Genomic DNA, 27,567 nt, shown 5'->3' with positions numbered 1-27,567 from the left:
TGAAGTCCTGTCTCCAAATGAAGCTTCCTTTCTTAGACATTGAGAGTGTTCCTAGTTTGCCCACCTGCTCTACCCACCCATCCTGAAGGGAACCCTATCTTTCTGCATGATCCTGACTATCTACCCACGTAAAATCATAATCATCCCTGTCATCTTTCAAAGGAAAAGATATTTGAAGAAGTCAATAGTATAAAAAAGAAAAAAGGTGAAAACATTTTTTTAAAAATCCATGAATGGACCAGAGTTAATACCAGAAATTAAAATAGAACTTTAAAAATTGCCTAACTAGTGTTTTCAGAAAGATATATGAAGACGATGTATCCATTAAATGGGATTACATTGATATCAAAAAGGAGAAATCATAAAATAAAAGATGTATTAACATGTTGTCGAAAAGGAAAAGTCAATGTGCTGGGTTGAATAATACCTCCCCAAAATTCATGTCAACCTTAAACCTCGGAATGTGACCTTATTTTGAACTAGCATCCTTGCAGAAGTAATTAGCTAAATTTAAGATGCAGTTTTACTAGATTATTATTGGCTATAACCCAACCACTGGTGTCTTTATAAGAAGAGAAAACTGAGACGTAAGACACACAGGGAAGACTGGCATGTGGAAACAGAGCAGAGATTGGAGTGATGAATCTACAAGCCAAGGAACCCCGAGATTGCCAGCAACCACCAGCAGCCAGGATCGCCAGCAACTACCAGCAGCCAGGAGAGAGTCATGGAACAGCTTCTCCCTGAGAACCTCCAGAAGAAACCAATCCTGCTGACTCCTGGATATCATGTGTCTAGCCTCCAGAATGTAAGAGAATAAATTTCTGTTGTTTCAAGACATCCAGGGTACTGTAATTCATTCTAGCAGCTCTGGGAAACTAATACAGTCAGTTGAGTGCTTTACTGTGTCTACAAAGTGAAATGGAAACTCAGCGAAGGAAACTAGCTGCTTTTAAGAGAACGTAGGTGTCAACTAAGACTTGATAATTATCCACGATATTGAAAGATGACTGAATCAGCCTGTTAAATCCAGAAGGAGAGGTGTATTCCAAGCTCTGACAACAGTGTATGCAAATGTACAACTATGTGAACACATCTTTCATACTCAGGAATGGCTAACCATGTGGTCTGACTTCAGTAGTACTTTTTACAGGTGAAGTTGTAAGAGGTATTATTAAGAGCGTAGGTGGTGGAAAGACCCTGAGGAATCAGGCTATGTAGCAGCCAAAGGAAAGAGATAAAGAGATTTTCAAGTAAGAAAATGACATGATATATTTATGTTTTAGAAGGAATTACACTTCCTTGGTTCTGAAGTCAGCATCTTCTTCCCAGTGTAACTCCTGTGATGCCTGTTTTCATTTTTTATTTCCTTCCTCTCTAATCTTTGCTCTTTCCTGGACTTTTATCTAAAAGAAATACATATTTACTTAAAGCAAATTTCTAAAAGTGTTTAGAGTATAGATTCTTATTATCATATTTTAAATCTCTAGTCAATTTTATCATCTGCTTTTGGAGTCAGAGCAAGTCGGGTCACCTGCAACTCAACTCTACTGGAGCCATCTGAGAAAATTTGGCCAGGGTTCTCGTTCTTGCCATGTCTGCTCAAACCAGCAAGGTCTGATCCAGAAACACAGCCTCAATATGTGCTTCAATCAGTATGCGGAGGACATAGGCTTCATTAAATTGGACTATATGAACTACCATGAATGGGTCATTCAACATATCTACCTTACAACAGAATGTTATCTGTTTGTACATAAAATAAAATTTTAAAACTTCAATAATAAGTGTTTTAATGTGAATGGAATTGTCACGTGATCACAGAACTCTCCTGCTATCATTAAAATCTGATCTATGCATTTGCCCAGAGGTGGCAGTCCTAGCTTTGGGGATAATTCACACAGGAAAGCTTGTAAGTTTCTCTAATATGTGTATACAGAAGGGAGCAGTGATTACAGACATGTCAGGTGTGTAATTGCTGAGAAAGCAGTAATTTCTGAGCATTTGGAGGGGTGAGGGTGGAGGCTGTATAAAATTTAATTACAATCTTGAAAACCATTTGCCGAGAAGCCTTGCCTTTAGGTAGGTCAGGAACTTTTAGGCAGATGTAAGTATAGGTCCCGTAGGAGAGAGAATTCGTGGAGACTTCTAGGAACAGCAAAGTTGTGGCTGGAGCAGAGTGAGAAGCTGAAACTTAGGAACTCTATTGAGCTCTGTAAGATGTGGTTAGGTAATGTGAGATAAACTTCTGTTTGGAGAACAGATTAGAGTGCTATGAACTGTTGTTGTTTATTTATATTTTTAAATTTTATTTATTGATTTGAGAGAGAGAAACATCACTTTGTTGTTCCACTTATTTATGCATTCGTTGGTTGACTCTTGTATGTGCCCTGGCTGAGGATCAAACCTGCAGCCTTGGCATATCAGGATGATGCTCTAACCAACTGAGCTACCTGGCCAGGTTGTTGTTGTTTTTTAAAGGTTCATTAGATATTGTGAGCAGAATAGATTTTAGTGGGACAAGGCTGGCAGCAGGGAAACAAAGCTATTGGAATAGTCTAGGGCAGTGGTGGCAAACTCATTAGTCAAAAGAGCGGCAAACCGCGGCTCGCAAGCTGCATGTGGCTCGCGAGCCGCAGTTTGCTGACCACTGGTCTAGGGGATGGAAAGAGCTACTACATTGAATAGTCAGCTCCATTTCAGGGAAATGATACAAAAATTAGTATTTTCTTGGGCTTTAACAAAATAACAATGCAAAGCTGACATTTCTTATAGAGAAGACTTCTTATTCTTCACTCCCTTTTTATGGTGGTGATTTACTGCAACCAAAAAAATGTAAGGAGCATACTTTGCATTTATTTTGCAATCATAAAATTTATGAAATTGTTGTCTATAAGCCAGAAATATAAAAGAAAAATCACAAAACATAATACAAAATATTATAATGTTAAAGCCAATGAAAGAAAAACTACTAATAAACCAGATTTTCAAATCATAAAACCAATGAATCTTGAATTAGAAAAGAGGTTATAAAGGTTTTCCTGTCCATTGTGCAAACAGAAACTAGGGGAACATTCTTGATTTCTCTTTCTGTTTCACTCACTGCACTCAATCAATCAACAATTCCATTTTATGTAACTATGTCAACTTTACTTCATCCCTCAGGCCACTATCTTAAATCAGGTCACCAGAATCTCTAACATGTGTGAAAATTAATAAAGGGAAACCTCACTAAAATGGAGCAGAGAGGCCAGAGAAGAAATCTCTCACACTCAATGTCAATTACAGACCATAATAGAAAAATCTGTCCTCAACAGGAAAGAATAATCAATGATAGGCCCCAACAGGAAAAGATGTACATTGCATCTCCTAGAACATATTTGCCAATGTTATCACCAATAAAGGTTTAATCTCCAACATTTACAGGGAACTCATACAACTTAACGAAAGGAAGCTAAACAACCTAATCAAAAAATGGGCAATGGCCCTAACCGGTTTTGCTCAGTGGAGAGAGCGTCGGCCTGCGGACTAAAGGGTCCCAGGTTCAATTCTGGTCAAGGACATATACCTTGGTTGCGGGCACATCCCCAGTAGGAGGTGTGCAGGAGGCAGCTGATCGACGTTTCTCTCTCATCTATGTTTATAACTCTCTATCCCTCTCCCTTCCTCTCTGTAAAAAATCAATAAAATATATATATATATATATATATATATATATATATATATATATATATATATTTAAAAATGGGCAACAGACCTAAACAGATACTTTTCAAAAGAAGACAGAAGGAAGACCAAGAGACATATGAAAACATGCTCAAAGTCACTAATCAACCAAGAGATGCAAATCAAAACAACAATGCGGTACCATCTCACACCTGTCAGAATGGCAACCATCAACAAATCAACAAATGACAAGTGCTGGCAAGGATGCGGAGAAAAAGGAACCCTTGTGCATTGCTGGTGGGAATGCAGACTGGTGCAGCCACTGGGGAGAACAGTATGGAGTTTCCTCAAAAAACTAAAAATGGAACTCCCATTTGACCCAGTGATCCCATTTCTAGGAATATATCCCAAGAAACTAGAAACACGAATCAGAAAGGATATATGTACCCCTATGTTCATAGCAGCACAATTCACCATAGCTAAGATTTGGAAACAGCCTAAGTGCCCATCAGCAGATGAGTGGATTAAAACACTGTGGTATATCTACACAATGGAATACTACGCTGCGGTAAAAAAGAAGGAGTTCTTACCATTTGCAACAGCATGGATAGAACTGGAGAGTATTATGCTAAGTGAAATAAGCCAGGCAGAGAAAGATAAATATCACATGATCTCATTCATTTATGGAATATAATGAACAGCATAAACTGATGAACAAAAATAGATCCAGAGACAGAGAAACATCTATCAGAACGTCAAACCTCAGAGGGAAGGTAGGGGAGGGGAGGGGTAAGGGGGAGAGATCAATCAAAGGACTTGTATGCATGCATATAAGCCTAACCAATGGACACAGACAACAGGGGGATGAGGGCATGAGTGGGGGGTTGCAAAGGTAATGGGGCAATAAGGACGCATATGTAATACCTTGATCAATAAAGAAATTTAAAAAAAAATCAAGTACCCCAGCAACTCAACCAATGAGAAACTGTCATCTCCCTGAACTTTCCCTTTTCTCTTCCAACTTCCTCCATTTACTCCATAAAATAACCTTCCTCTCCTTTGCTGAATTTACCTATGGCTTTTGCTGTAGCTTGCTTATCCTGAATTGCAATTCTTTGCTGTTCCCAAATAAACCCATTTTTGCTGGTAAAATAATTGGCTTTTATTTTTAAGGTCAACACATGCTAAACTGTTGTCCTCCTGACAAATGTGTACTCACTCGTTCTCCCCAGCCCAATCCCTCTTTATTCAGAATAGTATTCCCAATTACAAATCTGCTTGCTATTATTCTGCTTAAAATCCTTCAAAAGTTTCCCATTACCACCAGACGATGACCTTTCAATCCAATCTTAGCTTCTCTCTCTACATGCGAGCTCCACATCTCCCCATCTCTTACACAGTGCTGCGGCTGTACTGAATTACTTGCAGTATTTTGCACAGGCCATGCCTTCTTCCTCTTTTAGGACTTTGCCTAGGCTTTTCCCCCTGTCTCAAAAGTCTGGCTATTTCCTCTTCATCCTCTGGTACCAGTAGTGACACACTTTCCCGGGGAAGTTTTTTCCAACCTTGGAGAGACTATGTTTACCTCCAAAGCATCCTGTGCTTACTCCTACTGGAGATCTCATGACATTGCACTATCATTTCCCTTTTATTCCTCTCTTCAAGGGGACCACAAACTTCTTAAAGGCAGGTGATATGCCTTGACCTTGCCACTTGTAAAATGCCTGGTATGTCATATGTACATATTAGATATTGTTCTAGTTCGTCACTATGTATTCATGAAGGATCGAATTACTTTTATAATTTTTCCAACAGTTATTCAGCGTTCACATGAAAAATCTCAGGGACAAATTATTTTTTCATGAACATTCTACATGACAGAGGGCTTCCTTAAGGTAGCTTATTACAACTGCACCATCCTCCAGAATAATAATGCTTGCCCTATGGGATGATGATGATACAAATGACACTATAGTACAGGCACCATGCTGGATTTTTCACATGAATATGCTCAGTCCACCCTCATAACAATTCTTTGAATCACATACTGTTAATATTTCCCTAGTCCAGTTAAAAAGAAGGAGGTATAGAGAAGCAATTTGGTGAAAATTATACAGCCAGCAAGTGGTCAAACCAGAATTAAAACTCAGCTGGCTAAGTCCAGCCCTTAGCATTACTTCATTTCCATCTCAGAACCAACTGTCAGGCAGTGAGCCAGTTTTTCAATTCTTTTACACTAACAATATTTGTAGTTTAAAAAATAATAAATAATTATTAAAAACTAGAGGCCTGGTGCACGAATTTGTGCACAGGTGAGGTTCCTCGGGGTGGCCTGCAGGGATGGGGCCCCAGCTCACACCCTAGGCTCACAGCCCCGCAGCCCTGCCTGACATCCCGCTGTGGCCTGGCACCACCCCCTCACCTGCTCCACCATCCCGCCTGTGGGGCAATCGATCGGGGCTGGGCCCCCCACCCAACTCCCTCAGTGCCTGGGAGCCAGGCGGCAACCCTATCCCCCGCCACTGCCACTGGTTGCCATCTGCAGGGCTATTGGCAGGGCAATCAGGTCCCTGCTCACACCCACATTGGCCTGGCGCCACCCACTCACCTGCTCCACCATCCTGCCATGGCCCAGCTCTTGTCAGGGCCCATCAGAGCAGGCAGCACCTCCACTGCTGCCCGGTGCCAGTGCTGAGTCGCTGACGCCTGCCATATTCCACGCTAACTCCTGGTGGTCAGTGCACGTCATAGTGAGTGGTTGAACTCCCGGTCGAACAATTTGCATATTAGGGTTTTATTATCCTATATAATAAAAGGCTAATATGCAAATCAACCAAACAGCAGAACAACCAGTCAATATGACATGCACTGACCACCAGGGTGCAGACACTCAATGCAGGGGGAGCGCCATTCAGCCAGAAGCCGGGCTTATGTTTGGCGAGCGCAGAGGCAGTGGCAGGAGCCTCTCCTGCCTCCGCGGCAGTGCTAAGGATGTCCTACTGTTGGCTTAGGCCCACTCAGCCATCAGTTGGACATTTCCCGAGGGCTCCTGGACTACGAGAGGGTGCAGGCTGGGCTGAGGGACCCCCTGAGTGCACAAATATCGTGCACTGGACCTCTAGTATAGGAAAAAACCCTACTTAACTTTGCTTTAAACTTATTTCCAAGTTAATCAGTCTATAAAACTCTTTTAAGAGGCAATACCTATTCACATCCTGAATAACTACAAATCTGCAAAATGTACTTTGAGAAATACTGGTCTAAACATGATTATTCTCCTAGCTCATTGCAAACTTGTATTTGCTTTTGGAGCAGTCACTTCACAGTAGTAGTATGTACTGGGCCAATAGTCAACTACAGCAATGTCCACCTCATCTGAATCCTAATAGAATCCTACTGAATTAGAATCCCTGGAGTAAGACCTGGGAATTGAAATTTTTAGTCATCATCTTACGTTAGTTCTAAGCACACCTACTTTTTAAAACTACTCTTTTTGAATAAGCTGAAATAATAGTGTTCAGTCCTGCCTTGGGCTAAGCATCTTCTATCTCATCAGGGAATCTCATTTATAAACCCAGAGGTTACTTCATTCCCAGTTTCAGCCCTCTCTACTTCTCAAATCTGCTCGCCTGCCTTCTGGTCCTTCTGCTGGCCCATATTACATGGCATGGAATTCTCAGCCAATCCTCTATCATGTTTGCTCGCCACTGGCTTGATCTTCCCCTTGATTGCTGGAAAACACTTACCTTCTGGGAGCTGACTAAAATGTTATCTCCTCTGTATAGAAGAGTGGGTTCCTCTCTCTTCTGTGCATCCACACTATACCAATATCTCATTATAGTGTTTAATGCATTCTATTATAACTAAGGATGTACAGTTCTTTTCCAGCAGAATATAAGTGTCTTGGTGGAAAATGCCAAATTCTTGCCTTCTCAATACTAATGTAGTCCTAGCCAATAGTTGAGGTTCAATAATTATCAGTTGAGGGATTCAAGGGAATTTAAAAGACTTTATCTTTGAAGCTTGATTATCTCCCTGATTGTTTAGCTAAGAAAGAAATACACTAATGCCTGGTGACAACACATATCAACCAATTAATGCAAGCCAGGGTGGAGGAAATACAAAAGGGTGTTGATGAATCTAGCGCTGAAGCACAAAGGCATGCACTCTGACAATTACATTTATTTCTAGAAAACAAATGTTACCAAGAAGCCACCTAAGGCAGGGAAATCAGAGGTGAGTTAAATCAATGATTGATACATAAATAGAAACAGATTTTGAAAACAATCACTAAATTTAAAAAAACTAAAGAACTGATAGCATGCACAGCTAAAAATTGAACAATGGACTCACAGGAGAAATTGAAACCATTAAATAACCCTATTTTGACACTAAGATGAATCAATTTTGAATATCATTGAAGCTTATTGGTGCATTAAAATGTTTGTTTTCATTTATTTGAATTCTGTATTTCTAACATTGTACTCTAAATATAAAAGCACAGTCAACACCATTAAGAACCAAGGAATTAAGCATAAGCTCACAAATGTTTATCTTTCATGATACAAATATGATAATTGTTCAACTTAATGCGCCCACTAATCATTTTATATGACTGAGAGAGGTTCATTGAGGCCTGATAGATAATAAATTTTCAATAGCTTAAAAAAAGAAAAAGGCTACTTACTACTTAAGATTCTGTTTGCATAGAAAAGTGCCAGTTAAGGCTCTATTCTGTCCATTTCCTACTCAATTTCCTAAAGTTTCATTAAGGATATCTTAATAATTTTCATAATTGTCCACCCCAAGAGAAAAACAGGGTAATTTAAATAATAAATCAAACTATAACTGTATTTTTCTGTTTTCCTAAATGTTAATTGTATTCATTTTATACAAATTAATATGTCAAAAGAGTGAGGATGCTTATTTTTGCTATGATTACTTTGCTATTGTTTCCAATTTAATTATTAAACAATATTCACTTTTAGCAAGCAGCATTTTATCCTAAATCAATAAACATAACCTCATATCTGAATTTCTATTGTACAATTTGCAAACATAGACACAAATTTTACGTAAGTTCTGAAAAATGTCTGGCCCTTTCATCAAACCCAATCTAACAAATTACTCAGCTAATAACTTTATATTGGTCCAAATAGTTTTTATTTAAAAACTCATAATCATGTATAAAATTTAGAATTAACAATACTGTTTGAATTTATTAACAATATTATTAAAATAATCCTTTGCGTTTTATCAGTTAGTGAGCAACTTACAAATTACAGGCACAGCATAAGTAAGAAAAAGTCTGCAGCCAATAGATAGCATAATTTTATCTCTGGCACTGACTCCATAGAGATAACTCAAAATTCCATTGATGAGACTAAATCAGAGAACACATGTCAAGAATAACTATCTTGACCTTTGCTCCAATTTTTAAACATGTCACCAATGTTGTCAGATACATAAAGAATGGCACTGCTCTAAGATCTGACAGCAAACCCACCAGGGTCTTCACACAGAAAATGAAGAAAATACTACTGGATTGTCTGCATAAAATTTTCTTAATACTTGGAACACAGAGGAACTATCAGATGACACAGATGTCTTTATCATTTTCAACTTTCAGAAGAAAAGATCAGTCAAGTGACTGTAGCAATTATGGAGTATTTTTTTTTTCTGATATTACCAGCAACACTTTGGCCCACATTCTGTTTGATTCCTATGAAATGCATCCTCTCAAACACCCCTAAGCTTATAATGTTGCTTTATATCACATCACAGTGAAATAAACACAAACTTTGGCTAACTGTCCACTAAAGAAAGGTCCAAGGAAAAGTTTTTCTGCCCTGTTTACTGACCTCACAACATTCAGTTTCATTTGCAGATCTTAACAGTTTCAAACATCTTTCACTCCTTTAATTCATCAGTTATCTTTATGTAAATCCTCCCTGATCACATTAATTACATGTGAAAAGAAAATGCTCTATAAAACACATTAACCATCACCAGTAGGTTAAACCAGATTGCATTTAAAAATTCCAAAGACCATAATCAAACAAGAGAAAAAAAACATATCACAAAAGACACACACACACACACACACACACACACACACGGATAAAGGGAATATAGATATGATTTCTTAATTTTCTAAATCTCTCCTAAAGACTCCCATACATGGCTCAGTTTGGAAGCTGAGGCTTCTGTGGATCTTCTCATGGAGATTGTGAGCCAAAGGGGGGAAAAATAGTAGATAAGTGCATAGGCAGGTTTGTGTGGAGCTTTAAAGGTAACAGAGCAATAAGACGTAGAACTGGTAGAGGAGGCAGCAATGGAAGGCCGCATCTGGAGAGAGAGCTGGAAATAAAGTGAATCCCTGAGACAGTGACAAGTCCCTGCTATTGTTGAACAATAGGACATGGAAGAGGGCAGGCCTTACCCCAACTATTCCTAATATGAGCACTGCTTCCTGTGGGCTACAATGTGTGTATCTAATGTTAAAACAGTCCAGACGAGGCAATCAAGATTGAATGGGAAGAGCATCAAAAATCAGATCTAAGTTCTAGTGCTGCCACTGTCATAGCCACAGCTATGAACAAGGCAGCTGCCTTATCTGTGAATTGAGATAATTATGCCAAATGATGGTCAGTTTCATTCCAACTCTAAGTCTCATGAACACCAGAAGTCTGTCATATGTATCAGTCAACAATCCTATCCAAACAGTATATATTTTGGATATATGTAATACACATGCATGTACATACACACACACACACATGTCCTTAATCAAAACTCTAAGCCATACTCCTACATGTCTCTTCCATTTTTTATCCATATAAAAACTTTATAAATATACTAGAGGCCCAGTGCATGAAATTCGTGCACAGGTACCGTCCCTAGGCCTGGCCTGTGATCAGGGACATCTTCCCCAGCTGCCTGCAGCCAGCCCTGCCCCCCACCGCCACCCACCCCCGGTTCCCTGTTCGCCATCGGGTGATAGGTGCCTGATGGCCAGAGGAAGGGACCGAGAGGTCGGCTGTTCCCACCCGCTCGCCGGCCCCGCCCCCACCACAGGTGTCCATGAGGCTATCAGAGTCTGCCAGCCAGGGGAAGGGACCAAGAGGCGGTCAGTGCGCCTCATAGTGACTGGTCCAATGGTCGTTCTGGTCATTCTGCAATTAGGGTCAATTTGCATATTACCCTTTTATTATATAGATTCTCTGAGTATAGATCTATGTTATAACCATGAATATAACTTCTTTTTATGTGAAAATGTATATCCTGAAATAGAAAAACTATTTTCTCAAATGAGAAACATGGAGCACTACATAATACATAATATTATTCATTAATGAAAACATTAAAACATAAACTTATAAACTGTGCTAGACAGTATTATATTCTCTATGCTTATTCTGATAAAGGGAGTTATGAAAGAGCTAGAACTGAATAATTTGACACTATTTTGTAAACACTTAAATGTGTCAAGCATATCTGTAAATCTTCAAGTGAATAAGATTTTCCCTTCTGTGTAAGATACAGGAAGGGGAAAAGGATGGTGTCTTTGACAAGGCACTTTTCAAATGGAAATAAAACTGAGATTTTCTAATCAGTTATGCTTGTGGGTAAATGGATTTACACCTGCACTAAATCTGAGACTTAGGAAATGACAGAGCCCATCATCTTCATGGGTTTCATGATGGAGTCACAGCAAAAGATTTCCTGAGATCAAATATGTGGTTGAGAGAAAGCTGTTTTCAATGGAAACAGGAAGCAAGGTGCTAACCTGTTTCTATGGTAACTAGAGCAGTAGCTACCAACAGCTGTAGTGGGGGGGCGGGAAGGGCAGAAAGTTATAAATACAAAAAACAAACAAACAAAACTAATGCTGGTTTACTTTACCAGTGTGTTGCTCCTTATTGTACAATCCAAATTGGTGCAGACATGTTGTCCCTGCACCACTAACCCCAGAGATCTTTTTCATCCAAACCTCAAAATGTTGGACCTGGAAAGAAGTTAGCTTCTATCTAGCCCAAAGCATTATGCCCTTCCTTTCCACCCCCAGCCCCCATCCCCCAGAATAAGGCAAAGAAAATAAAGACACAGAAAGATGAAGTGAATTCTCCAAGGTCACACATCCAATGGTAAAATCAGGGTTAATTCATAAGTCTCAGAAACCCCAGTACAGGCTATTTTTCCAATGCTGTTTCCATATATTCTCTACTCCTAATCTCTTCTCTCCCAAATACTCCCATTTTAGTCGCTTTCTGTAAAAATATTCACTACAGAATATTACAATCAATTACCATCTTTCAACCTATAAGAGAAGGAAAAAGCAGTGCTATTCTGTCATTAAAGAAAAAAATCTTAGCCCTGGCCAGTAACTCAGTTGGTTCCTGATACACCAAGGCTGTGAGTTTGATCCCTGGTCAGGGCACATACAAGAATACAAGAAACAACCAATGAATGCATAAAAGTGGAACAATAACTTCATGATCTCTTTCCCTTCCTCTCTCTCTCAAATCAATCAATAATTTTTTTAATCTTGACTAATCTTCTAAAAGAAAAGGCCTTTATACTTCAAGCAGAATTATATTGTTTATATAATACATTGATGGTTATTATTTAGACCATGTTGCCACTATATATTTCCCTCTAGAGATCTGTGTTTACCTTTTACCAGTCCTTTAGTGCCCTTTACTATTTCACTTAGACATATTTTTAAAGATTGCTATAATAAAAAAGGATATATGACTCCGAAGTTCAAAAATATGAGACCTAAAAACTGCATTTACTTTATTTGGAGTCATAAATATAAATGGTTATGATATACATTTTTCAAATGGGAAAGGCTGGCCTGAGTTTTTTATATAAACCCACACATTTACTTGTTTTCAGTTACTTTGAAAATGTGCTTCTTGACAGAGAAAAAAAATTTCCTTGTCTCTTTTTTTAAAATCTTCATTGTTGAAAGTGTTACATATGTCCCCCTTTTTCCCCATTGACCCCTTTCAGCCTGCACCGCACCCCCACCCCGCCCCAGGCTTTCACCACACTATTGTCTGTGTCCATGGGTTATGCATATATGCATACAAGTTCTTTGATTAATCTCTTACTTATTTTTGTTAATTCAAGTTTGCAAATGAGCTCTTAGAAAAATATTACACACACACAAAAAAAATGTATACCTAATCTGTCCAACTACTAGTACATTCACCTTTGGCATGCCTAAAGCCCAACCTAATTGCGTAGATCATCTAGTTTGTGACCAAATACAACTGACTAATGAAATTACTAGGTTCTTTTAATGATGTATTGAATTAGGTACTCTCTGGTCCTATCCAATGCTCAGAATATAAGCATAAATTCTGAGAATATAAGCATGCGAACTTTAAAATAGTGGCCTGGAAAAGGTCAAAAGACACTTAGAGGCTTATAAGGCAAATGCAATCACACCAGACTGTTACAGCAGATTCTTTTCAGGGTTCTGAAGGTTGGATTTGCATTGTTATATGGTTGGCCATGACTTTTAATTAATATGAAAGGGATGAAGACACTTGACCATACCTCCAAAAATCCAGTTGTTTGGTATAAGTACACTCTTCATCATCTTCTCCAATAATATTACAAATAGACAGCCTATAAGTCACTTTGAAGGCACAACAATGGAGATTAAAACAGCCTAACATTTTCATAATAAAATAAAGACTAACAATATGCTAAGACCATCATTTCTAAATAGAATATTGTCAGGCATATGTCAGGCAAAATTTCCATTGAGCTGTTTTTGAAAAAAAAAAAAACTTTTTAATATCTCTAGAATTTTATTTGTTGTTATTTTGTTGTATTTTTTAAAAATTTAATAGATATTATCTTTTGGAAATGTTTAATTATAAATATAATTCTGAGCCTATTGAGGGCAAAGGACTATATTTTCTCTATGAATTCCCAGTATGTTGCATAGTTTCTGGCCTACAGTGACTGCATTATCAATATGCATTGAATAAATAAATGTTCTAAAAATTTTAATAACTGACTACCATATTTTATGAACAAGATATATTTGGCTAAATCTTTTAACTGGGGCAATGTTTACAAAACAAGAATATACTGTATTTTCCTTCTTCAACCTAATTTTTGACTAATATTGTCCCTACCTTATTATATTTTTAATTAAGTATTATATTTAAAATTCGCAAATACTTCCAGTAGTTAGATCATTTCCCTCTTGTTTTTGTTTGTTTATTTTGTTCTTTGTAGTTTGAGGACAGGGGGGAAAAATGGCCCATAAAAATAAACAAATGAAATTCTAAATACAATTCCAGATCTAGAAATTTAAATTTTAGTAGTTTGAAGAACTAAAATTGTAGAAATAAAACAACTTAAAATGCTAATAAAGTGAATGTTTTCATAATTAAAAATGATGAATTCACTATCATAATCCCCATATTTTTTCTCAAATGTTGGGTGGTGCAGGGTAAAATTTCTACCAGCCAAAATACGGGAATGCACATATTAAAAAAGTCACAGATGACCTTTCAGAGTTAGAATGCTAGTGAATATCTTATGCTCCATTAACTCTCAAGAGCAACACAGTCTGCAGAGATTTCACAAACCAGTCAGTTATAATCAGTGGTTGTGGTGGAAAGGGCCTGGAGAGGATGTCATGAGACCTCCAGATAATTTTGGTTCTGCCTTTGTTAACTTGCTGTCTGACCTTGACCATCATTTAGCATCTGCAGACTTCATATTCCTCCTCTACATCTAAAGGGTCTTCACAAGGTGATCTCAAAGAAATTTTCCATGTCTACAATTCTTAGCTAATTCTGCTTCTAGTGGCTCTTTGACCTTGTGTTAATCTCTAATCTGTGTTCTTTCCTCACCTGAAATGGATGCAAGCCAAATTCTTAATAATATTATAATGAAATCTTAGATTTTTAAAAAACTATTATCAAGTTAAGGGGCTACCCTTTGACCAATAATCAATTGAATCAATTTCCATAGCAATAATAAAAGTTGAACACATTTTTATTTAAGTTTTTGCTATGCAATTTGCCCTACAATAAAAGGTATTAAATGTATTAGATGCTCATGTGAGAAAGATAATAAATATTCTGTCTTTTTCATAGCACATGATCTGGGGGGGAAATCACATGATGAGTCAGATTATCTTTTTAGCCACCAAGTGGAAAGAGCTGGGTAGGTAGGTAGGTACGTAGGGGAGGGGGAGAGGGGGAGACACAGATGTTATGGTCATGAGTCTATGATTTAATTTAAATAAATATGTAGTTGTTTGTTTTTTCTGAATGCCAACTTTTGTTGAATTTATAGAATGATCTTAAAAGGAAGATATCAGAGTTGAAGTTTTGAATTCAATATTCAAATATGAAAATGTGGACCTACTAGAATTTATGCATGCATTTCAATTCCAGATCCAATAGAGTAGCAATATTTTACATCTTTTATATACTTTTTCACACTGAAAACAAAACATATCTTCAGACTTCTAAAGTGGTATCGGAAGCACATCTGACAAGTTGGTAGAGAGACAGCTGCACAATATCTGAGAGACAAAGACTTCTAACATGCAAAGACAATAATAAGAACAGAGCCAAAGTGAAGCTGGGAGAATTCCCATTATGCCGGGGGGGGGGGGGGGGTGGTATCTTTTCTGGGCGTCAGAAGCAAACCAGACACTTGCAGTTGCAAAGATTTAACAAAATACGGTATTCTGTTCTCATATATAATTAAAAACCACTCACATACTATGTAATTTTTGGTTATTTATATTTCTTTTGTTTCCTTTACACTGGAGAAACCATTACTGGTTACTTTTATAGTCCCTTCATGGGATTTTGAAGAATTAATTGGGAATGACAAGAACCAACTTTAAGCTGTCACTCAAGCTAGAAACTGAGAAGAAAAATTAAGGATGGGATCACAATCTAAAGAGTAAAATAAAGTTCGCTACAATCTAAAAGACCCAGATTTAGAAAATCGGATGAAACTTAGATCACCGAAGTGACTAATTCACGTTCCACCTGTAAAATAAACATAGATACAGCCCAAAGGGAAAGACACCTGCCTCCCAAACTCAGTGTGCAGGTGGGCTCTCCGTCACCTCCCTGGGACCAGCACTCCCAGCCTCCTTCCCCCTTGGAAAGCCGTGGTGGCCCGAACAGCAGGAGGAGGGAGACTCTTAGCAAAGTGAACCCCGGCACACCCTCCCCACACCAGCCACTCTATCCTCAGATTAGATCCCTAACTGCAGCCTCTGCTCCCGTGAGTCCGATGTGCAGGGGTGTCGGGCCTCACTGAAAGTGTCAAATCCTGGGGACCAGGAGGCCCAAAGAGACATCGGAACTAAAGGAAAAGTTGCAGCAAAAGAGTCAAGAAAACACAAACAACAAAACAAACTCAAGATGAAGTCTGATACCGGTTTCAAGATAAGGTTCCAGACAGACTTGCACAGAGGGCTGGACATATGCCCTTCAGGTCCCATCTGCTAAAGTAAATCTCAGTTTGAGTTGAGAAGGAGAAGAAGGAGATGAAGGGGAACTGAGGTGGGGGGCGGGGGCTGAGGGCCAGGGCCCCTGAGTTCACCTTTCAACAGATGGACCTCTAATTCTCCCCTCCCCCACGCCCATCCCAGGGACCTGGGTGTAAATGAACAGCAAGTGGGGGGAGGAGTTGGCAGGAGTTGGAGGAGCAGGGGAAGGGGCGGTTCTGGCCTTACCCTGGCGGCTCTGGAGGAGTAGGGGTCCTCGAAGAGCGCCCACATGCGGGGCTGCAGCCTCCTCCAGCGGCCAGACTTGCCGTCGGGGCCCCCCAGGCCCGCGGCCTCCTCGATGCCCAACCTCTTGGCCGCCAGCTCCTCCTCGTCGCCCGGGTCGCCGCCCATGAGGTCGGGGGTCTCGAAGATGTCCAGGGCCTCCTCGGCGTCGCGGTGCTGCCGGTAGGTCATCCAGCAGCAGGGCTCCACGTCCGTCTCGTCGATGCCCCAGAAGGCCAGCTCCTCCTCGAAGAGCGGCCCGCACACGTCGGCGGGGCAGTGCAGCTTGCCCGTGCGGTAGTAGTTGAGCACGTAGGCGAAGACGCCAGGGTGCCGGTCGAAGAAGAACTCGCAGCCGCCCCCGGGGTGGTCATTGCCCCCGGGGTGGTCATTGCCGTTGCCGCCGCCGCTGCGGGAACTGCAGTTGCCCGCGCCGCCCTCGAAGCAGCGGCGGGGGCCCGGGGACAGCGGGGGTGGTCGCGGCGGCGGCGAGCGCGGAGGGGGCGCCGGCTGCAGCGGGTCGCCCGCCGCCGTCAAGCAGTCGCCCTGGGGTTCGGAGGCGGCGAGGAGGGCCAGGCGGGTCCCGGGCAGGGTCTTCAGGGTGCTGCGGTAGGTTTCATGCCGGGTGCCCCCGACATTGAGGATCACCCTCTCGTTGTTCTCGATCTTGCCCATCTCTGTGGCTCAGACATGACTGGGGGGGGAGGCGAACACAGCCAAGTTAAGGACCTGGGCCGTCAGAGCTGCACCACGGCCCCCTCCCCCACGCCCAGCCCCAGGGCTCCACGATGCAGGGTTGGCAGATGGGCAGCGGGCAAACGACCCTCCCTGGGGGGTCAGCGCCCCGTCGGTCCCCACTCAAGCCTCACACCTTCCCCGGGTTTCCAGAGAACCCAGAAGGGAACAGTCCGAGTCTTCCTTGACCTTCCATGACACCCTTTCCCCTGCTTCACACCTTCCTCCCTTTGCTCCTTCACCTTTCCACCGTCCACCCTCCCTCCCCTATGTCCTCTCTCAGTGTAACCTGCTCCCAGGCCCTATTCTCCCCACCCCAGCCCTGCTCTCTCCCTCCTCTTTCTCCCCCTCTCTTGCCCTTTTCTCCTCTCCCTCTCCACCCCCCGCCCGGGTCCCTCTGTTTGACTTTCCTAACCTTTCTCCCTCCCCTAGCCTGGGAACAATTCCCTTAGGCAGGGAGTTCTCTCTGCTGATGCAACTTGGCAGGGTTGGCTGAGAGCCCCCCACCCGCGACCCTCACTCAGCCGAGCCCCCCGGGCAGGCAGGCGTACCCTCAGTCAACTGGATGGCTGGCGCGCTGCTCCCAGGCGCGCAGGGCGTGCCCTCTGAGCGACCTGTTCCAGCTTCACCTCCACTTTCCCTCGCGGACCAGGCAAAAAAGCCCGAACGCAGAAGTCAGAGCAAAAAAAAAAAATCTCCCCTGATGCTGCCTTTCACCAAGGAGACCTCTGACCAATTTCCTGATCCAATTTCCTTGTCACCTTATTGTTGTTACTAATATTCTGACTCGGGAAAGGAAAGGACTAATTAGGATCCATTCCTAAGAATAGTGATCCGTGCATCCCACCCCATCCCCCTTTCCCAAGAAAAACAAACACCTCGGGGATGGGGGTGGAGGGCTGCTTTCGAGGAGGGGCGAGGCCGAGGGAAGAGCTGCTGGAGGCACACCCCCTGAGCTGGAAGTCCCGGCTGACCGCGTCCCCGCTTCCAGTCAGCCAGCCGCCTCTCCCCAGGGCTTCGCCTCCACATTCCTATTCCTACAGCGATGGAAGGGGATGCCTGCCTGCGGGGTCAGCCTGCCCTTCCCGGCAAATCGCCCCTTGGCCTCCCGGCCCCAGGTACCTTAACGAGACCGAGATAAAAGTGGCTCTGCTTTGATTTCCGCGTGGACGAGCTGCTCCGGGCGGCCGGGCTGAGTCCCGACACCCAGCCGCGCCGCCCTTCTCCAATGAGAAACTACTTGTTGGCGTTTTCAGGCCGTTGGGCCGCTCGTCTGGGCGCCGGGGTCGCGGAGACAGCCCCTGGCGGCCACCCGCCGCGCTCCTCGCCTTCATGGTGCGGGCGGCGGGCTCGCCCCGCGCCAGCCTCGGCGCCCAGAGTCGGCATCGCGCGTGGCTGGGCGAACCATGGAGCTCGGGGCGGGTCCAGCCGGCGCCCCGCGACCCCGCCGCGCGCGGGCAGATCGGCCGGCCGTGGCTGCCGCGGGGCTGGCCGAATAGGTCAGAGCTCACCCTCTTGAAGGTGAAGTCAGCCTGCCCCGATTTCCACCTGCAGATGTTGTTTCTTCCCCCCAAGCAGCAGCTGCTGAAACTGCCCCTTCCGCACCGCTCGCCGGCAACCACCGCCGCCCGCCGGAGCACAGAGCTAGGGAAGGGTGGGTGGGTGGGTGGGTGGGTGGGTGGGTCTGGGGAAGCTATGTTGTACCAACCAGGTTCATCTATTTTTCTTTGATGAAGCTCTATCCCCACCCTCTCTGGAGCTTCTGCCTACCTTATTGACACCCCGCTCTCCACACCCTTTCTCTTCCCACTGTCCCACCCCTCCCAACAAGTGAGAGAGAATTTAAAACCAATTGCTTTTTTGTTTTTTTCTTAATGACTGTTGATGGGAGAGAGAGCTCTACTTACAGGTGACAAGTGAGTCTGGTTTCTAGTGTCTTATTCATGGCTCTGGCTTGCTTTTTTTCTGTCAAATGTAGGTCTCCAGGCACCAAATCATGATTATATAAAACAAAACAAGTTTTTAAAGTTTATTCCAGAAACACGCTCTAGCGAGTAAAAATACGGGTTTCTTTATCAGAAACGGAAAAGACAAACTACAGATATCCAAGTACCAAAGCAATTATCTAATTAGCCAATTTCTCCCCTTCTTAAATCCGTATTGTATTGCTTTGCTAGGGCTGCCATAACAAAGTATCACAAACTGCATTGTTTACAGCAGAAATAAATTACCCCACTATTCTGGAGGCCAAGAGGTGTTGTCAGGGTTGGTTTCTTCTGAGGGCTCTGAGAAATGGATCTATTGTAGTTCTCTCTCCTTGGCTTGCAGATGGTCATCTCCTCCCTGTGTCTCTTCACATCATTTTCTCTTTATGCAGGCTGGCTCTGTGCCCTAATCCCCCCTTATATAAAAGCACTAGACCTAATGATTAGGACTCACCTTAATGACTTCATTTTAACCTGAACCATCTCTATAAAGAACCTATCTCCAAATAAGGTCACATTCTGAAGTCCTGGAGATTAGGACTTCAGCATCTCTCTTTGAAAGGGGGTGTAGGGAGGCCGGGAGACAATTCAACCCTTGTCAGATCTCACCACCACCAAAAAATATGTGTTTCTGTGTCTATGTGTATATTTCTAGGAAGTGAGGGAGTGTGGGCAGGGGGGAGGAAGTGAGTGCCTATTCTATAGGTACGGTATGCTTTGATAGGATTGAAGTCCACAGAGTAGGTAAAACACCAGGTTGTAAGTAGAAGGAAACCTGTTTGAAAAGTTATTGATAGTAACACTATGATCTGAAAAGAGCAAGAGTTATGAGTTACTGATAAAGTTTTAGCATTATAGGGAACTGCAAAGTGGGCAGTAAAAGATAAACAATTTACTAAAAACATACCTATCTGTTATGACAGTAAATAATTAAACAAAGTGAAGAACTAAAAGGTCTTTAAAAGCTCATTGATATCTAGGAAACTAATGTAAGAAAATATGGTATGTATACCTTTATAAAAAATATACTAACAATATGACAATAAATGTGCAATAATAAACTAAGGAGCAGCTTTGTGAAAATATAAATTTCCTTTACTAACACATACCAAAATGTGTAAAGGTTAAATACTGAGGGAGTGATTCTAGTTTTTTACTATTATCAATCACTGAGGAATTTCTAAAAGTAACAGAAATAGTTCATTTCAATTGCCTGAAATTTTACAAAGAAGAATTATATTCAAATTCTAACATGCATCTTCATATTGTCTATATGGTTCCTTATATAGCTTAATGTTATAAATTCAGTAAGGATAAAAAGTCATATGGTTTTCTTTAAAATAAACTACCAATAATATAGTAGCAGAAGCATTTATAATAATAGATAACATTTACTGAGCTCTTACTCTGTGCAAAATGCTTTACATAAATTACTCCTTTTTAATTTAAATGGAGGATATATTCACATCCTATCTAATAAAAAGGGAATATGCTAATTGACCCTCACACCATCACAAAGATGGCAGCGCCCACGGCCAATAAGGAGGGACTATGCTAATTGACTGCCATGCCCTCAAAGATGGCGGCGCCCACAGCCACAAGATGGTGGTGCCCAGTCCCCTCAGCCCCGCCAGGACGGCAGCCATGCACTTGCCTCTGGAGTCCCCCAGTCCCCTCAACCCCCCAGCCACCCAGGGCCTGGATGGCGGCTGCCCAGCTGCCCAGGGCCGTCTGAGGCTCAGGTAACTAGGGCCAGCCGAGGCTTGCACTGTGGGCAGTGGCAGCAGTAGAGTTGTAATGGGTGTCGCCTTCCCCTGATCACCAGGTTGCCGCCTGCTCCTGAGGGCTCCTGGACTGTGAGAGAGGGCAGGCCGGGGTAAGGGGCTCCCCTCCAGTGCATGAATTTTCATGCACCAGGCCTCTAATTAAATTATAAGACTTCTAGAACTATAACTTATACAGTTGGCAAGAACCAATCATGAAAACCTTCAGTTTGATTATATTAAATTTGTATTATGAGGGATCTATAGAGAAACCAAAAAAAGGCGGTGTGTGTGGGGGGGAGATACAAAGGACTCATGAGGGGCAAATGAGAAAAAGATGTAATTGATCAATTTGAGTTTAAGCTTATATAGCTACCTAGAAATAATCACATTAACAAGAGGGATCATGTTTTAGAAGTCAGACTTTTCTAGATTCATAAAGGATTAGATGTAAAATTAGAGAACATGTCAGATAAGTTTGAAAATAAGAATGTGAGACATAAAAGGATGAGATTGCATTTCACTGGAGAATTGATAAAGCAATGAATGAAATAGTCTTTGTTTTTGTCTGTTTGTTTTTCTGGTCAATATAAGAGGGGAAGATCCTAAGACAAATATCCAGGTTTTATTATATAAGACATGAGAGTACAAAAAACCCCTCCAGCTAACTCTACTGATCTTGCTGTAAAAGACAAAAGTGAAAAGAAAACAAATCTTTAAAAGATGGCAATGGAAAGCTGAGGAAAAAAAAACAGTTGTAGTTTCCTTTGTTGGTCTGTGTAGAGCAAGGATTTAAAAGACCAGAGACATTACCCCCTGTAGAGAAGTGGCTGAAATGCTGCTTTCTTTCTAGCCTTGAGTCAACATTACAGAGAGCTATAGAAACCTAGCATGACATCCCCACCAGAAGTGTGGCTTGATCTCATGAAGCCATACTGTGAATGTCAAAATGACATCTTGTAAGTTTAACATTTGAACAATTTAACTCTTTTAAAGTCCAGTATAAGAATTTTTAAAATATTCTTCACCTTCAAAAAGCAAAATACTATTTATAGACAAGTTCGTCTTCAGTAGATTAAAAAATGGCCACAATTTCCCATCTCTCCCTGTAGGTATGACCCTTTTTAAGGTCATATGAGGCTCTTCACCTTCTCGCATCGTCTATTTCTCCAGCCCTTGAATCTGTACCAGGTGTATACTTTGCTTTGGCCAATAGAATGAAATGAAGTGATGTTGTGCCAGTTCAAAGCCTCAACTTTAGAAGGTCCTTCAGGCATCTGTGCTCTCTCTTTATTTCTTGGAAGCCTGCTCTGGCATTATGAGAACAAGACTTAGCTTCCTCTCTCTCTCTCTCTCTCTCTCTCTCTCTCTCTCTCTCTCTCTCTCTCCATTCACACACACACACACACACACACACACACACACACACACACCCCTCTTTAGTACAAAGAGAAATAGCATTAGGAAGCAAGTCAGAGAACAAAATAGACAAGGATTTTTTTTTTAATTAAATAAAGTGCTTCCCAGCAGCTAAAACTCCTCATCTCTTCCCCTAGCCTAGATCAAGGGTATGGAACATCTGGCCCGTGAAATCATTTGTCTGACCCTGCCAGGGCATTAGGGATAAGTTTATTAAATGTTTGACTAAATATGCTAATTTTTTAAGTTAATAATTTAGTATGGCCCACAAATGATGTTATAACTATCCAAATGGCCCTTGGCAGAAAAAAGGTTCCCACCCCTGATCTAGATTATAGCCAGTTAATCCCCAAAACTAGAATTGTCTTGCTGTCATGCATGATCCAGAAGAACTGTCCAGTTGACCCTAGTCCAGATACACTGAGCCACAGAATCTTGAGCTAAATAAAAAACTATATTTAGGCTATTATGCTTTGAAATTGTTTGTTATACAAGATGATTCATCCTCTACGTTTCCTTCATCTGAAAAGTAAAAAATATAAGCTTACTTACCTGCCTTCTTAACAATAACTAACATCATGTGTTGTGAATCCTAAAAGAAAACGAATATATGAGATATATATATTCTAATTTCATAAATTTTTGAGAGGGAGTATTTTATAGTGGTTAATTGCAAATTCCACAGGCTTTGGAGGCAGATAAAATGGAGTTTTTCTTCTAAGTATTGTTCATGAGATATCTGACCTGTAAAAAGTTGTACAACTTGAGCCTCAGTTTCCTCACCTATAGAATGGGGATGATGACAGTATAGTTAACATGAAGATTAAATGACATAGGCCAATATAATACTTAAGAACATCATTGGCACATTTTGGCATCTATTCATAGTAACTTGTATTATCAAATGAAGAAAAGCTTTCACCCCAAAATCACAGTTAATACTTGGCAGAAGCAGGACTATTACCCATATCCTCTGACTCCTGTTATTCCATACTGCCTTGTACAGAAGTCAAAACTAGTTCAAATGTTGGATATACCATCTATAGGCAGTTCTCAGGTTATGTCAGACTCAACATATATTGTTTCATGGTTACATCACCATCTCCCATTTACAGTATTTATTTAAAAAGAAGTTCCGTCATTTTGACGTATGTACATATGTGCTTTATGTTTTTCATTATGTATTTACCACAAGTAAAAGTCAAGAATTGTTTTCTTTCTTTTATTTTTTTTTTACTGTTTCACTTCATTACTGCTGTGTATGTGCTCCATGTGAGTGACATATGTGCTTATGTAGGTGGGTTCTGAATTACGGCAAAAATCGCGTTATGTCGCGCCATGGGAACGGATCTCCGACATAACCCGAGGACCTACTGTATATATGTAAAAGCTTAAGTGACCATTATAACAGGTCGACCAGTCTCTATAATGCATACTGACCACCAGGGGGGAGAGAGAGAGAGAGAGAGAGAACCTTAGTAAATGGTTATCTATCATACTACTTGAAGTCATTATAACTTACAAAGGGGGCAATACGCAGGAGCTCTTCCTAGGGTGGCTGCTCTACCTCTAAGGGTAAATTATTGACAGATATCAATAAAGTGCACTTTACTTCCTATTGTTCTTGTTCCATAATAGATCATGGATGCTAAATAAGACATATCATTAAAATTTTATAATCTGTATTTTAGTACTTTCCTGTCTTCTACCGCTAATGATTTCATACGTGTATGACTTACTCTACTACATTATATATGTTTATAGATTTCCTCTCTTTACATTGTCTTTATGACCTCTCAGCTATGATAGAGTTCTATGCTTTGAAGTGCATTAGACTCCACTGTGAAGCTTTTTAAAGTGCAAAAAGGTCCCACCCTGGGTTTATGATTCAGTTGCTTGGTCTGCACCAATTTCTGCAATTTCAAATCTGTATTTTTAAAAAGCATCTTACACATTTTGAAACATTCATAAGAAGCTATATTGAAGTGAATGATTATAAAACTATGACAATAAATTAACTGAACTTTGCACCTACGGAATATATTAAAGGAGGAGTGAGGCAGGAAGAGAACTAATGTTTATTAACAACAAGCTAAAGACTCCATATTTACATATATTATTTTATTGTCCATTACAAGCAGGTATTGAGATACTCATGTTCTTCATATTAAACAAGGGATTGTCAGAGTGATTAAGGAAAAAATAATCATTAGTAATTGCAGTAGTCAAAACTTTTTTAAGTATGTAAGTGCAAAATAAAATACCAAGAGGTTTAGATTTAACTCATTTGATGTACAACCTGTGATTTTACCAGCATTTTACTGATGTGGAGACTAGAATTCTAAAATAACTTGCCCAATATCACCAAGCTAGTAAGGGACAGCCGGTAACATTCACACCCACAGGTGTTTAATTCCAATGCTTGCATCCCAGGCAGAGAGTAAATGGTAGAGCCATGATTTGAATATACATAGAACCAAGATTTGAACAGAAAATCGAAGATCATAGACATGACAAAAAATAAATACCATACTTGAAGCATACCAACTATTTAGTGAATAAAAAACCAATCATCAAAATATCTCAGAGCTATATTTCCTCCTTCTGTTGAATAAGTAGCATATGATAAAAGCATTAATCAAAATAGGTAAGTAAAGCAGATTTTTTTTTAAAAAGACCATGTTTGGATTTCTTTAATAGAAGAATAAAATGGAAACCATGAGTCACAAATACTTTTCTGCAAAAGGCTGAAAATAATCAGGTTGGTTTCCCCAGGAAATAACAGTAAGAGCACAGGAATGAGAACGTTGAAAGACACTTGTAATAAAAGTAAAGCAGATATAGCACACCAGTTTAGCTTCATTATTTAGAAAGACATCTAGACAAGTGGAAAAGCAGGCTTCTGAAAAGCGACTATATGCAGGTTTCAAACAGAATCAAGGGAAGTAGAAATAATGTCAGAGCAAAGAAGCAGTTCTAAAGAGGAACCAGAGAAAGGCAAACATTATTGAAATTCTTTTCCTTTAACCAGACCATGGAAACCTGCATTTCAATTTATTAAAAAATAAAATAAAATAAAACTATGGGGCCCTGGCCAGTGTGACTCAGTTGGTTTGAGTGTCACCTTGGATACCGAAAGGTTGCAGGTTTGATCCCTGGTCAGGGCACATACTTGGGATGCAGGTTCCATCCCAGGTTGGGGCAATGTTTCTCTCTCACATTGATGTTTCTCTCTTTTCCCTACCTTCGTTCTAAAGTCAATAAGCATATCCTCCAATGAGAGAGACGAGAGAGAGAGAGAGAGAGAGAGAGAGAGAGAGAGAGAGAGAGAGAGGAAAAAGAAATAAGGAAAGAAAGAAAACTATAAAATAGCTTAAAGTAGTCCATCATGCAATTTGGGGGACAGAAATGAAAAAAAATATATAACTCCAGTATGAATTAGCATGGCAAAACAACCTCTCAAAGAAAATGTTAAACCGCATTCTGAAACACACAGTTGTTTCCAAGAGATATAAAACACTTTTAGAATTTCTGTCAGGAAAAAAAACCCATCAATTCAATTCCATATTTAGATACTTAATCTTAAAAAGTCCAGTATTCTTTGAATGTCCTGAGTCTTTCTATAGCCATAATTAAATTTGTACATTTAGTTAAACAGATTTAAGAGCATCTTTTTTATATTTTATTCCATTACTGTGATGGGTGACACAATTTATTAATGTAATATAAAAACAATACCCATAATACACACTCTTCCCTAATCCTAAAGACAATATTTTCTGCTTTTACTACTAATCATTTCATTTATTTTGTTCCTTTTTTTGGCAATAACCACAAAAAAAGTATTGGGCCATAGAACCAAGTTAGAAAACATAATCAAAGACTATAACTAAAAGAAATAAATTGTTCCAAAGACAGACTACCTAGAACTAAGTTTATAATCCATGGAATTTCTCCAGTATGGCACCCCAAGGGATACCAGAGGAGTTGGACACTTTACATTAAAGCTCAGGGCTTTAAAAGCAATAGATCTTGGTGGACACTACAAAGATTCCTATGATATTGCATACCTAACCTTATGTCCAGTCCCTGTAGTCTTATTTCTATTCACTAATGTACTGAACTAGTTCCTAACTTGGGACCATATCATTTACTATCTTTTCCCTCAATTGCTATTCTCATGGATTTTTTCCTGGATTGCCCTATATATCATTCAAATCTCTGCTCAGATTCTTTGTTGCATAATGATTGTCTTGACATAGTTAACCTTGCAGCAGTCACCCAGAGTCCTAGAAGGCATGTCACTTTTTTTAAGGAGATGGAGTTGTGCAGTGCAGAGGGCAAAGGAAAAAGAGGACCCTCTTTTGTAGATGGTGAGATACTGCAAATACTTATGACTTTATTTTCTTCTCTATCTTTGAATCTTTGTGGCTTTATGAAAAGAAAAGTTTACACAATCTAATGATATACCTCTTTTTTTCTTGTCTTTCACCTATAAGTTTGGGAAAGGTGTAAATATAAATTTAAAAAAATAAGTGAGAATCCAGGCTAAAGAAAAGTGGGGACAACAGACAGAATCTTCAGCACTAACACTCTTCTACTTTGCTCTCATCAACTGTATCAATTACCATCTTCCTTATGTTTTACTCCCAAACCCTGCGCAACACAAACACTATATGGAGAACAGAGAAAATGTTCAGTATAAAACAAATGTTTATGCATTTTTATTCTTTCAGAAATATCTTTTAAACTGCCATTATTTCTCATCTGAATAAGATAACATCAAAATGAAGTTACAAGTTTAGGAATTTATGTTAGATGTAGGGAAAAAGTTCTGATTTCAGTGGTTATAAGAGAATGAAATGTGTCATGTTGTCACATCAGATACAAAAGAAATTATTAGAAAGCAATGCCTGTATCAGCTTGGATGGACTCTCCCTCTAGGCAATAGAAGAAACTAGAAATTTAATTGTAGTCTTGTCCCAGTCTTAGAAATGTGCACTCCAAATCACAAGGGAGCATCATTAAACATCAGGTTTCATCACTTCCACCAGGACTTAGAAGCAAGTTAATTTCCCATGCATTTTTTTTCTTACTAAGGAAAATGTTTTCACAGATTCTAACTCGTGGGAATCATACTAGAATCTATTACACAGTGAAAAAAAGCAATACAGAAATATCTTTGTACCATTGCTGAACTTAAAAAAAAAAAAATACAACACAG

The 27,567-nt window shown here is 40.4% G+C and overlaps 1 protein-coding gene across 8 annotated transcripts in view; it reads right to left on the bottom strand.

Moving 5' to 3' along the window:
• The window catches only part of KCNC2 (potassium voltage-gated channel subfamily C member 2), a 228,575-nt gene extending 209,761 nt beyond the window's left edge, over nt 1-18,814 (bottom strand). For 6 of the 8 annotated variants that reach the window (XM_080661338.1, XM_080661334.1, XM_080661339.1 and 3 more), the window contains exons 1-2: nt 18,299-18,814; nt 16,406-17,135 (exon numbers count right to left, since the gene is read on the bottom strand). In XM_080661338.1, the coding sequence (XP_080517464.1) occupies nt 16,406-17,116 (711 nt within the window). In that variant the 5' untranslated portion in view covers nt 17,117-17,135; nt 18,299-18,814. Of the gene's footprint in view, nt 1-16,405; nt 17,136-17,312; nt 17,408-17,727 lie in introns of those variants that run through there. The other 2 variants (XM_080661335.1, XM_080661336.1) reach the window with 2 other exon arrangements.
• Between the last annotated feature and the right edge of the window lie 8,753 nt (nt 18,815-27,567).

The sequence above is a fragment of the Plecotus auritus genome (genome assembly GCF_963455305.1).
Source record: "Plecotus auritus genome assembly, chromosome: 3".
NCBI classification, from domain to species: domain Eukaryota; kingdom Metazoa; phylum Chordata; class Mammalia; order Chiroptera; family Vespertilionidae; genus Plecotus; species Plecotus auritus.
The sequence above is the reverse complement of the archived record's forward strand: the minus strand, read 5'-3'. Positions and strand labels throughout refer to the sequence as shown.